At 45.0% G+C, this 10,928-nt stretch overlaps 2 protein-coding genes across 2 annotated transcripts; one reads left to right on the top strand and one right to left on the bottom strand.

Moving 5' to 3' along the window:
* Positions 1 to 39: 39 nt before the first annotated feature.
* Positions 40 to 3,830, bottom strand: scrn3 (secernin 3). Its single transcript, XM_079732563.1, has 8 exons — positions 3,699 to 3,830; positions 3,309 to 3,481; positions 3,025 to 3,206; positions 2,292 to 2,491; positions 1,471 to 1,683; positions 1,052 to 1,214; positions 431 to 611; positions 40 to 325 (listed from the first exon to the last, which is right to left on the bottom strand). The coding sequence occupies exons 2-8, from the start codon at positions 3,462 to 3,464 to the stop codon at positions 161 to 163; spliced, it is 1,260 nt and encodes a 419-aa protein (XP_079588689.1). The 5' UTR covers positions 3,465 to 3,481; positions 3,699 to 3,830; the 3' UTR covers positions 40 to 160.
* A 68-nt stretch (positions 3,831 to 3,898) lies between these two features.
* cirsr (corepressor of RBPJ and splicing regulator) lies at positions 3,899 to 9,334 on the top strand. The gene is made up of 10 exons (XM_079732526.1): positions 3,899 to 4,206; positions 4,494 to 4,588; positions 4,788 to 4,861; positions 4,982 to 4,995; positions 5,387 to 5,439; positions 5,529 to 5,577; positions 5,921 to 6,041; positions 6,766 to 6,872; positions 7,339 to 7,424; positions 7,760 to 9,334. Exons 1-10 carry the CDS (start codon positions 4,135 to 4,137, stop codon positions 8,880 to 8,882), a joined length of 1,794 nt encoding a protein of 597 aa, XP_079588652.1. The 5' UTR covers positions 3,899 to 4,134; the 3' UTR covers positions 8,883 to 9,334.
* The last annotated feature ends 1,594 nt before the right edge of the window (positions 9,335 to 10,928 follow it).

The raw sequence follows: 10,928 nt of genomic DNA, 5'->3' as shown, positions 1-10,928 counted from the left end.
AAACAAGTTAAGGGAAATAATTTCACTGAATAATGTGCATGTGTTTGATAATTTTAATATCGTCTTTAAACTGAAAGAAAGGGCTGCAGGTAGTACATTTGCATATTAATAAAATAATGTTCATGAACTGGTTGTTTTGTAAAATAACATTGGATCAAGATCAATTACTATATGCATCCATCTCTTCCTGGGCGGTGTTTGAAAACAGATTCACCAATAAGGGCAAGTCGTCAACGTCAACACCTTTCACAAGAAACTCCTCCATCTCAGCCAGCTTCTTCTTCTCCAGATCCCTCATGTTCTGCAAAATCTGCTTTCCTCTCTCCTGAAAAGTCAAACGGAAGAAAAGCTTTAGCCTCCGGTGAATTTAGAGGACGCAGTACCTTCATCTGTTGATGCTCTCCTCAGGTGAATCCACGAAACCTCGAACCTTGGTCGTTTCAATAATGGCGGACGCGACTTCGTGCTTGAGGAACAGCGGGTGTTTGCGATCGGGCTTGCTCTTGAAGCGCGGTTTCTGCTTCACGGGGTCGTCCTCACCGTACCAAGGAGAGCAGGTGTGCTTCAACTGTCTGATATCGGGCACAAATATGAACGGCTTGAACACAGACCTGTCCGAAGGAGATAAGAGGGGTGGGGGGTTACATTTACATTTACATCCAGGGCATTTATCAGACGCTTTTATCCAAAGCGACTAACAATAAGTACGTTTGTCAGAAGAAGGAGAAAAATATATCGCTGTCGGTACAGTAGGGATTTTCAAAGAACCAATATTTCCTTGGTTCGTAGTGCAAAGATGTACAACATGGAGATGAAAGGAATCTGTGTGATTACAATGTATTATTTATTTTAATGTATTGTATATCGTGTTTTTTGGCCCGCACTGTTTGCTTTTACCCATAGATGTTACTCAAAGCCTGTGGAGCCTGTCGCACCAGAATGGAACTTTCCCACTCGCACGTGCATCATGGGCATGTGATGAATTAAGTCTTTAATCCTCACTAATACCTCACACTGCCACCTCACTACGGAGCTGCATGGATCGCTGTACCTTTCGGGGTCAGGGGTGGCGGTGAAGTAGTGCACCCCACTCCGGGAGGGGTCCCTGGGGATCACAGACACCATGCTCCCCGCGCTCAGGAAGGCCCCCTCCATGTTGATTCCGCTCTCCTTGTCCCGGAGGATATCCATCAGCGTCTGAGCCGTGATGTGACCTGCCAATTCAGAAAACAGAAGCTATAACTATCCCCACATCTGTACCTATAAACACTCCCGAGACACATTCGATGATAAGGTCTTCTTTACTGACGGGAGGGGGAAGGGAGACAGGGAAGTGGCTTCAGCCTGGGTTTCCCCAAGGCCCTGTTGGTCTACATGGTTAAGACTAAGATTAGTGGCTTGAGCCACATTAGGGGGCATTTGTATACAACATACATTTTTTCGAATGGCATGTGTTGTACATGAACTCACCGTTGCTTTTCTCCATCATCTTCTTCCCTTCACAGTAGCGGCTGTCCGACGCCTCCATCCGGGCCGTGTTCATGTACGAGTAGGCTTGGGCGAAGTTGAACTCTGAGACCCCATCCCACCAGCCCCGGCTCTTTGCGTACTCCCTGAGCTTGGGGTGCTCCTTGTCTATCCTGGTGGTGATGCTGTACTCATTGGAGATGTTGCGGAAACCCTCTGGAGATGAGAAACAAGATGCTCGGTATTAACTCAATAGGGGAATTAATGCAGAGCAGGCTCTCATCATGTAGCATTTGACACGCACGTCTCAGGAATAGTTTGACCCTAGCTCCCCCCGGTCGGATGTGCTTAGAACATTCAAATCTGTGGCGATGTCGGTTGTGCAATATTTACTTGTGTGAGTGTGTTGGTTAAGGTGGTGATGTTGCTGTAGACTAAACCATGTGCGTGAGAAAACATGTGCAAATCAATAAACATTGTGGAGGCATGTTAAGCGTGGCAGTTTGCATAAATCTGGAAGGATCAGAATCAGAAAGCTAGCAAACACTGCAGTCCTGCCTCTGGCGACAGCTCCGGTTATGAACCATAGCTTAGCCATATTATATTTGACCAATAAAACGAAAGTGTGTACAAAGTTGACCAATGAAACATCGGTTCATACACAAACTCACGCTCCTGAGGCAGACAGAAGCAGGCTTCGTCCGGTGACAACAGGGTCGACCGGTGAATGAACTGTCAATGACCGTGAAATCGTAATGCTTCAAGAACAGGGAAAGTCCCTCACAATGAAGGGAGGTCCATCCACCGCTACGACGTCTGACTACCTGTCACTCTCTCCGCCGCCCAGCGCTGCCCGGACGTCTCCAGCACCCAGGCTTCCGTCCGGTCTGCGATGAGGAAGCTGTTGTGGTACTTGAAGTTACAGTTGTCCTCCATGCAGGAGCCTCCCGTTCCGTGCCTCTCCAGCAGGTCAGTGATCACGTGCAGAGCCTTCTCAGCCGTGTCGGCTCTCTCCAGCCCAAGTCTGTTTAACAAGGCCGCGGTGTTGATATGCTTCAGCCAAAGCGTTCTCATGGACGGCGTAGTTAAGTCATCATGACGACCCCCCCCCCCAACCCACCCCACACACACTGAACAATGCGCAATGCATTGTGTTTATTTATTTATTTATATCTACCTCTGGCTCTTTTTTTTATTATGTGCGATATTGCAAATTTTCTATTGACTTTCATAGACTTTTTTTGTATACTTTTACCGTTTGTCAACTGCACTGTCTGTTGCTACTGGATAGCTGAATTTCCCGAAGGGGATGAATAAAGTATCTACCTACTTGATTAACTACACAGTTAGGGTTTTGTTTGACTTAAATAGATCCTTTATTCACCCAGAATAGCATGTATCTGCACATGATTTCAAAAATCACAAAGTGACTCATGTAACGTTATATATTTCTTTAAAAGTACACAGAGGACCAACCACACAGGATATCCCGGCCAAAGCGATGATGAGTGGACAACTGTATCACACTAACACTGGTATTACAATCAGCCTGCTCACCTGACCAGATCCATGCCCAGCAGAGCCTCTTCCCCGTCACAGCCCTCTCTCCCCCACACCGCCTCATTCCCGATGCAGACCTGGTGCTCATTGGCCCCCATCTCTGCCCCCCACAGCCAGGCTGGTCTGCTCAAGACCACCGCGTGAGTGTGGGCGGCTTGCTCCACCTCTATATAGGTACACTTTTAAACAGAGAGAAGGGGAAAATCGAATCATCAATTATAAGGGGGAACAGCATTGACGATTGAACACAAATTCAACATATCGTGAAATAGTTTATTTACCTCCACTTTCGTCCCTGGGTCATAGTCATTGGCACGGAAGTAGACGACCTCCTGAACCTCATCAGAGGGCCTGTCCGCGTTCTTCCCGAACACAACTCGCTGTCCCTCAGTGGACGGAGGCAGAGCCACGAAGGTGTCACACGAAGTTGGAAACATTGTATATGGATACAATCCTAGGAAGAAAAGCACAACACAACAGCCCAGTACAACACACACACATTATTTTATTATCAATGCAATGTGTCAAATTAAGGTAATTGCTTGAAAACAAGGTTACTTCAGTTTAAGGTAGACCAAGTTAGTGTTATTTTATTTGAATGATTATTAAATGAGTGTAACAACCTAATCGTCTCATCCTATATGTAAAATGCAGATGAAAGCCGCTGTTACCTGTATCAGCAATGTGGAGACTTTGTACGTAGTCGTGACAGCGTCGGGTTACTGTCCACAGGGATCGTCCACTACCTCATACTTTCATTTCAGGTCACTGACATCAGTTTCATTTGAGCTGCAGCGCTGTTGACCCCGGAAGAAAAACATCTAGGTTAGCCTTCTGACCCGGAAGCAGTCGTCCTCGCGTCAGTTTCATACCCGAACCTGCTCTAAACCATAGCTTAAAAAAGCGTATATTTTATAACGTTGACTGGTCGTGGTTGTGTTCGACTTTGTGGGTTATATTGAGTCGTAACTCACGATGTTTATTTGCTAATGTTTAGTATGTGACTACTTCCGATTCCCATGTAAAGCAAATAATTAAACCAGCACTCTCCGTGTGTTTACTAACGCTAACAACTTCTCACATAACCGGGTCGGTGACTGCTTAATCATGGGAAAGTCCTTTGCGAACTTCATGTGCAAGAAAGATTTTCATCCTGCATCAAAATCTAATATCAAGAAGGTAAGTGTTTATACAGAATAGCTGACAGGCTAGCTCCCAGGCAGCTAGCAGGCTATCAGGCTAGCAGCCGGAAGTTGTTTATATTGTTTTATGTTTACTGCAACATGCTACATTTTTGTTGGCATAATTAAGTAAACATGAAAACTATTGTTTAATGTGAAGAATGCACCTCTTATTTTGTGTGTGTGTGTGTGTTTGCTGAGGGGAGGGTGCATTTGAATGTACATTTTAAAGGAGGTAGAGTTCTAGAACAAGAATCAAACATGTACTTTATGTCGTTGTGGTAGGTATGGATCGCCGAACAGAAAATAACCTTCGAAAAAAAGAAGCAAGAGGATCTCCTGTCTGCTTACACGAAGGAACAGGAGATCTACAACAACCGGTGAGGCCAACATTGCACGCTTCCTTTACTGAAACTTAATATGTATATAACCTGTACACTTTAAGCATACTTGGAATGCTTTATATTTGTATTACACGGGCTCCATACTAATGGGTTTTTCTTAGAAGTCACACTTTATAATGACTGCATGTCTTTCATGTCATATTGTTTAATGTGCTTCATGTTTGTTCTTTTCTAGGGTGTTAATGGGAGATGATCGCGTTAAAAATGGTCTGAACTTCATGTATGAGGCTCCACCCGGAGCTTCCAAAGGTAAATCCCATTGCATTGTTTTTATGTTAATGATTTGTGTAAGACACGTGGACTAATACTTTATAGTATAAGATATGACTTCTAATTGTTACATTTTTTCTATTTTGATCAATAATGAAGAGGAAACCAAGGAGGTAAGATGATTTACACTTCCATTATAATTAAAGTGTAGGCCAGTCTTATTATGTAAGCAGTGATGAAACTGCTTGTTAGTCTTAAACCCAGACTTACCTGCCACATGACACCATTCTTACATTTGGAGCCATGGATTTAATGTTGTTAAAGTTGTGATCTTATGCGCAGTTCAATCCATTTTTTGTTTGAAATGCGTTATGTTTATATCGGTATAAGAAATGGTTAATGTTGGATAAGAGTTTGGTGGCGTTATGGTCATGGTCAGGGTTAGAATCTGGGTTTCATAACCAGCCCAGAGTCTGTGGAATGAGCAGGCTGGCTCCGGAACCTCTGCCTCTCATTACCGATGAACCGTCTGACCGTGTTGCCTGTCATACGTCTCTTTGCCAGGAGGGGGAGTCAGAGTACAAGTTTGAGTGGCAGAAGGGCGCACCAAGAGAGAAGTAAATGCACGCATGGACCGCATGATCACATTTAGGAAATCTCCACATGAATATTCATGTTAATGAAATGTATTGTCTTTGTCTTATAGATATGCGAAAGATGACATGACTATAAGAGATCAACCATTTGGAATCCAGGTGAGTGAAACTTCACCCCTGCTCTAAAAAATATGGCATATCATTTAATAATTGATTAGATTTTATTTATTGATGTCATATCATATTTCAGGTTTCCTTCAGTTCAAAGTTTGAAAAGAAGCATTAATTATTATATTATAACGACTAATTATTATTAAATATATTAATTATAATAATGAGAACACATCAAACTTTAGAATACATTAATTAGCTTTATTTATCATTGTGTGTATTTAGAAGCAGATGTTGGGTTTTCTAATATGTTTAATCTCAGCAGCCAGACCGTAAAATCAATACACTGTAGCCTGATTGGATGCATCAATGCGCAATGATTTCCCTTTAGGTGCGAAATGTGAGGTGCATCAAATGCCATAAATGGGGCCACGTGAACACGGACAGAGAGTGTCCTCTGTTCGGGCTGTCGGGGATCAACGCCAGCGCTGCCCCCACTGAAGAAGCAGCAGGTAGTCTGATGTTGATATTATTGGCACAAACACATGTTTCCTACAAGCACAATCCAAGCCTGTCGATCTGGTTCTGACATATCTTTTTTTTTTTAGGTATATATACTATATTATATATATGTACTTTTTAAAACAATGTCTTACAATTAAGGAACTTGTTTTTTTTCCTAATGTGTTTACTGCATTATCTGTTTTGTGTGTGTGTACATTGTGACGCCAAACACTCGCACTCATTGCTTGCGTTGTGTCGGCTTTGCAATACACATGTGAACAAAGTGGTGGTATTTGTTTGCAAGACTCCACTTGTCGGCGAGAGACAGGGGGTGTCAGTCAGTCACAGAGCCTCTCCCTTCCACAGCACCTCAAGTCTGAGCTCTGATTTGACTCCTGAAATCAGAGAGTTCGACCGTAATGTGTTTACCCCGCTAGAGTCCAGTGCTAGGTGTCGCCGGTGAAGTACCATAATGGCGCCCCCCCCCCCCCCCCCCTACCCCCCGCCCCATTTGTGCCAAAGGAAAGAAACGCAATTATTGTGTATTCTGAATCTCCTAACGGCTGCTCTGGCAGAGAATGATATTGTATGATTTGCTCAGCCGGAAGTGAAGTGAGTTGATTTGAGGCCCCGTTCTGTTAACAAAGCCGCCCCTGAAATGCCTACTGTGGAGGTAGTGGTTGGCACGGGCTGACATCAATGGGACTCTGAGACTGTGATTTGTGCTAACAGGTCCGTCGATGCACCCCTCAGAGTTAATGGCAGAGATGCGAAACAGTGGGTTTGCCCTGAAAAAATGTGTCCTTGATAGAAACGCAACGTTTTGTGATCCATCGCAGGTAATCGCACCCGCTTACCCTCTTCTTAACACACACACACACACACACACACACACACACACACACACACACACACACACACACACACACACACACACACACACACACACACACACACACACCCATAAAGTAACCCACTTATATACATTCCCCTCCAACCTGAAAGCCAATGTCCTTGGAAGGTCCCTCATCTACACCATGATTGCTGCTGCAGACCAGTTTGTTTTGAGATTAAAGCAATGAACTGTTCCCTTCTGAGCAACGTGTGGCCGCATGTGGGATTCGCCATTAATATATACACCTTTTGCTGGGCCTTGTAGTTTATATACAACACACACACACACACACACACACACACACACACACCTCGGGGGTTGTAGCATTGCTGGTAGATATTAATGGCGGTGTCTATAATGGTGTATATTCGTGTTCTGGGTTGCATTTTTGGACTGATGTTTTTTCCTAGGAATACGTAGCGAGTGAGGAGGAGGAAGACCCGGAGGTAGAATTCCTCAAGTCTCTCTCCACCAAGCAGAAGCAGAAGCTCCTACGGTAGGCCTGCTCTGCGCCATCCTTTGTGTTGCAGTGTCGTGACTGGCTGTTGTTCTGTTCAGCCTACATCCATGCTTTTAATATCTTCTGCTTTCTTTATTATAACCGAGTCATATATAAAATGTGTTGATGCTTGTTGGCTTTATTTTCCTTTTTGTATAGTTAACATAGTTAGCATATTGTAATGTTACTAAAATTATGATGATGATAGTTTTAATGTTGTTAAGAAATCATGTTTAGTTCCTAACTATGATGTTAAACCGGTGCTTGTGGCCGCGTTCTCCCCTAAACCAACGGCTGGAGAACTAAACAGGGTGTGTGTCTTCATTCAACAGGAAGCTCGATCGGCTGGAGAAGAAGAAGAAGGCCAAGAAAAGCAAGAGCAGGAAGCAGAAGAAGAGGGAGAAGAAAGAGAAGAAGGAGAAGAAGGGCAAACGGAAGCACAAGAAGAGTCAGGAGAGCAGCAGCGACGGCTCCAGTGACTCCAGCGACAGCTCCGGTGACTCCCCCAGTGACTCCAGTGACTCTGACTCCAGCAGTGGCCACGGCAAGACAGACAAGAGGAAGAGGAAGAGCAAGAAGGGGAGGAAGACCAGGGCCAAGGAGACCCCCACGGGGGCGCAGGCCCAGGGAGAGAAGCACCCGAAGACTGAGAGCAACAGAGGCACCTCCTGCAGGAGGCCAGAGGAGGAGGAGGAGGAGGAGGGGAGAGAGGAGGAGGAGGAGGAGGTCGGGGTCCCTCGTGGCGGACCCCCCAGGGCGGAGATGTCAAAGAGGGCCGGGGGTCAGGGTGGAAGGCGCAGCCCGGGGGTCAGTGTCCGCCAGGAGGGCGGTCAGACGAGGGAGAGGCAGGCCAGCAGAGACGGGCAGAGGGAGGGGGGTAGCTCCAGGATAGAGCAGGACCTCGGGAGAGGACCGGGCCGTGGCAGAGAGGATGGAGGTAACGACGGGGTCCACGGAGGTAAAGATGGGGCTCATGGTAGAGACAGAGGGGACAGAGGTGATGGAGGTAAAGACCTCCATCACGGGGACCGAGGCCGAGAGGATGCAGGTAATGTCGAGGCTCACCGTAGAGACAGAGAACAAGGGGACCGAGGTAGAGACAGAGGTGACGGAGGAAGAGATGGGGGTCACGGTAGAGACAGAGACAGAGGCGATGGAGGTCGAGACAGAGGCGATGGAGGTCGAGACAGAGGGGATGGAGCTCGAGACAGAGGCGATGGAGGTCGAGACAGAAGCGATGGAGGTCGAGACAGAAGCGATGGAGGTCGAGACAGAGGTGACGGAGGTAGGGACAGAGGTGACGGAGGTAGGGACAGAGGTGACGGAGGTAGGGACAGAGGTGAAGGAGGTAGGGACAGAGGTGACGGAGAGGGGAGGAGCTGGGAAGGGAGAAGAGAACGGGAGGAGAGAAGGAGGAACACAGAGAGAAAAGACAAGGACTCCCATAGAAAGTGATTCGTTTTCAGCATTTTCTAAAAGTACAAAAACTTTTCAAATGTCGTCGTTTTATTTGAAAGGGCATTTTACCGGCTACCTTTGGTCAACAGTTAACGCTACCACTGTCGTTTCACTTTCGCGGAAATGTATAAGGCGGTATATTTACTGTCAGTAGAGGGCAGCAAAGGACAGAAAATGATTACGGCGGACTGGGCTGCAGCCGACAGACGTCTGCTAATTGATTACTAAATAGCGAAACTAAATCGCAGCGTTTTTTTGATGCCTTGGCCAATTCGGCTTTTTTTTTTAGCAGGGAATCCGTTTCAAATGTATGTTCATAAATGCTGAACAAAGCTGTTTTTTTATTCCGCATGAGCGACATATGGACATGTGGTTGCTGAATGATGGTTAAATGATGTATTTTTACGTTCGATAATCCAAAATAAATTATCTGGAAGGTTTTATTTGAATGGTTTGTATCGGAATATTGTATTGGAAAATATTGACATTTTGGTAGGATAGGCCTGATCTAAATGGCTCCGTTCTTCACGATTTCGGTCGTTACAGTGAAGTGCATGTTATTAGAAGTTGTCATCACAGCTTGAGCTAGACATAGACTTGCGAATAAAACCATAGACTCATTCTCGCTGCTGTTCGACGAGTCTTAACAAAATGGAACAGTCAAGTTTTGTAGACTTTGCGTCTAATAATTAAGAGATTATTGGTGTATCTGGTCTGGGAACTGTGTAGGCTACTACCAGACAAGATCACATGTGAACATCCTCTAGAAATTAAGGAATATTTTTCGCTATATCCCAACAAACTTAAAGTAAATCGTTATATTAATCAGATTTAACGTTGATTGGTTAATATTAAAACGGAATTCCTATTTATTTTATTTTTATTTAAATCACAAATAAAATGTAATAAAACATCAGAACTATATAGAAAATATTTGCAACAATTTTATGGCCTCTATATTTATTCTGCTGTAATTAATAGGCCACATTCAACATATAGGCCTATATATTCATTCTGATGTTGTAAATAATAACCCACTATTCAACAAATAGGCCTATATATTTATTATAATGCTTTAAATAATAAGCCACTATTCAACATCTAGCCCTATATATTTATTCTGCTGTAGAAAATAAGCCACCATTCAACTTGCAGCCCTACATAATTATTCTGATGCTTTAAATAATAAGCCACCATTCAACTTACAGCCCTATATATTTTTTCGCTTTCGGCAAAGCGTATTCTTTTTTATTTTATCCCTACATTTCCAATTGCCATTATTATAATTCCTTTAAGTTTTCACTCTGGCTGCAGGGACGCTCGTTGGACAAAAGGAAACGACAATAATTCCCTTCTATCGCCTTCTGGTCAATTTCACCTCCTTTTCAGCGCGTCTGGCCCGCACGAGACGCTGCTCCTCTGTGTTCCCAGGCCCCGCGCTGTAATTATTCCCGGGCTTTTTCTTTGGGAATCGGACGCTGCACTGCCTCCGTACAAAGAGCCCGGGGAGCCTCCTCGAACCCCTTTCAACAACGGGGGGCCACAGATATTCAAATAGCAGCACGCGGAGGAGAGGCCAGAAGCCATTTGCTTAATGCCGCGTCTGGGGCGTCTCAGCGCGCGGGGCGGTCTGACCGCTCCGCCCGCAGAGGCGCTCAAGACGCGGCATTAAGCATGTGGCTTCTGGCCTCTCTCCTTTCAGAAGGTTGGAGACCTGTTTCCCCGGGAAAATCTCCTGTTTTTTCACCCCTCTCAGATACAGATAGAGCCGTGTTTTTATCCTCAGTGAACCATCCACCGCTCGGTATGCAAATGGAGGCAGTTAATTTGGACAATTAGAATAAATATTCAGGGGCCCTTTGTCGCCAACCCCCCACGGAAGGGCCCGGATAAAGTGAGGCTGAACAAAAGATGTCTCGGAGATTAATTAGATATTTGATAAGACACGAATCCCTAATCGCGAATACAAGACACATGGGGCTGTTGTCTGCTCCGAGTCATAATTAATACCGTTTAACAAGAGTTTCATTTAGGCGTGAAATC

Source organism: Pollachius pollachius, assembly GCF_949987615.1.
Source record: "Pollachius pollachius genome assembly, chromosome: 3".
Lineage (NCBI taxonomy): Eukaryota > Metazoa > Chordata > Actinopteri > Gadiformes > Gadidae > Pollachius > Pollachius pollachius.
This window is presented reverse-complemented; position numbering and strand designations above follow the sequence as displayed.